Source organism: Lactuca virosa, chromosome 7 (genome assembly GCF_052849685.1).
Source record: "Lactuca virosa cultivar CGN04683 chromosome 7, Lactuca_virosa_CGN04683_v6, whole genome shotgun sequence".
Taxonomy (NCBI): Eukaryota; Viridiplantae; Streptophyta; class Magnoliopsida; order Asterales; family Asteraceae; genus Lactuca; species Lactuca virosa.
The window spans coordinates 201,302,927-201,304,707 of record NC_136432.1 but is presented as its reverse complement, the minus strand read 5'-3'; the positions used below and the strand labels follow the sequence as shown (position 1 = coordinate 201,304,707).

At 34.8% G+C, this 1,781-nt stretch overlaps 1 protein-coding gene across 1 annotated transcript; it reads right to left on the bottom strand.

Annotated features, from left to right (window-relative positions):
* Positions 1 to 230: 230 nt before the first annotated feature.
* Positions 231 to 1,176, bottom strand: LOC145123564 (uncharacterized). The gene is made up of 2 exons (XM_079058774.1): positions 832 to 1,176; positions 231 to 751 (listed from the first exon to the last, which is right to left on the bottom strand). Exons 1-2 carry the CDS (start codon positions 1,099 to 1,101, stop codon positions 425 to 427), a joined length of 597 nt encoding a protein of 198 aa, XP_078914900.1. The 5' UTR covers positions 1,102 to 1,176; the 3' UTR covers positions 231 to 424.
* Between the last annotated feature and the right edge of the window lie 605 nt (positions 1,177 to 1,781).

The following is a 1,781-nucleotide window of genomic DNA, read 5'->3' as shown; positions in this document are numbered from 1 at the left end:
TTTTAAATGTTAGATATATGACCGAAAATGCCCAACATATGATCTGTGATCAATAATATTAGCCAACATGTGTGGTCTCTCTTTGTTCGCAACTTTGGTTTAATATTCAAAACTATAATTTAAATTTTATCGAGATTACCATTTATTATTGAATTTACTTATCCATTTCAAAGATAAATCAGGCAACAAATTCGATTTACAGTTCTTGAATAGAGAAATTACGGGAGATATGCGAAATCAGATTGCATTTTGATTTTGATTAGATGATTCGTATGTACATTCCAAGACCCAAAAGAAACCAACTTCAAATCCTAATCCTAACTGTAGAACAACCCGTTAACCCTAATTAACTGCTGTACATTTCAAATTAACAAAGATGATGATCAGATCGGTTCAGATAAAACATGAAATCAGATCGATTTGTTTACCAGATGAGATTGTGTTTCAATCCCAATCCATGCTTTCCACGAACACATCCAGGTTTGTTGAACTGATTAGCGACCCGTTTGGATTTTTTCATCTTTGGATACGCCCTTTTCCCCAATTTCCTCATCCTCTGTCGCTCGAATTTGTTGTTCAAATATTTCGGCACCAATTCGTCGTCCAAATCATCATGATCATCATCATCATCGATTTCTTCTTCACTCTCATCTGCATCCTCTTCGTACGGATCATATGCACCGTCGATCCGACCATCATCCTCCACGATTACGTGACGGAGATCATCGATTTCATACGCGTCTTTAACTTCCTGTTGATTTCAGAGGTCTTGAAGATGAAAAAACACGAAAAACAAGAGTATAAGTTACCAAATTAAGCCAAACTAATTACCTCACAGTGGTGAGTGATTTCCTCTACTAAAGACTGCAAAGATATGTCAGGCGACGGAGATCCGTAAGCCTGTTGAAGTAGATCGTCGACATCCGCCACCACTTCGTCGTCATCGGAGGTGATGTCACCGTAAGAAAAGTTTCCGTCATCGGAATCGGACGGTTCGACAACCTCCCACGAGTCGGAGTCGGAATAGGAGACGTAAACGTCGATGGTTTCGAAGACTTCTCCGGTCAATGATGAAGCCATAACCATGGATTTGCTTGCCATTTTCACAACCTTCGGTTTGGATTTCTTTCTCTATCTTTTTTTGCCAGAAAACTTTGAAAAATGGGTAAGGTAAAATGGGTGTTGTTTCGTGTTAAATAAGAGAACGATAGCCACGTGTCGGTCTTTCATTGCATTTGCCTATGTGGACATTTCCTGAGATCGTATTGGTTAGCAAACGTGTTCACAATTTTAACAACAATCGATGATGAAAAAGTGTATTTTACGTCCTTTTAATTTGAATTTTTTTAATAATGTATTTAGGATATTCACCCAAATATCCGTTTTGTAGTATGTTATGTTTTTTTTTATTAATTTCCTTGATTAATCTTAATGTTTGAAAATTTTGAAATTTGAAAATTAAGTTAATTTGTTTTAACTGCAAATTAGTTTGAAAATTCAATATTTTGGAAATCGACTATATATGAAATTAACTATTTCTGAAATCAGATTATTTTATTTAGAGTAAATTACTAAAATCGTCCCTGTGGTTTGATCAAAATTACACGTTTGGTCCCTAATGTTTTTTTTTGCACTCGGACCATTCTTGTGGTATGAGTTTTTTACATTTTTCGTCCCTGATAGACATGAAAAGACTATATTGCCCTTTGTTTTTTCTTTTCAGTTTTTAATATTATTTCTTTATTATTAAATAATGTAAATTATTATTTGGAATTGGAAAT

What these genes read in the sequence shown, in the direction of transcription:
- LOC145123564 (XM_079058774.1), bottom strand. Translation starts at nt 1,101, where the DNA reads ATGGCAAGCAAATCCATGGTTATGGCTTCATCATTGACCGGAGAAGTC. An exon ending in AAATCACTCACCACTGTGAG is followed by an intron (nt 752 to 831) that starts GTAATTAGTTTG and finishes TGAAATCAACAG; the next exon opens with GAAGTTAAAGACGCGTATGA.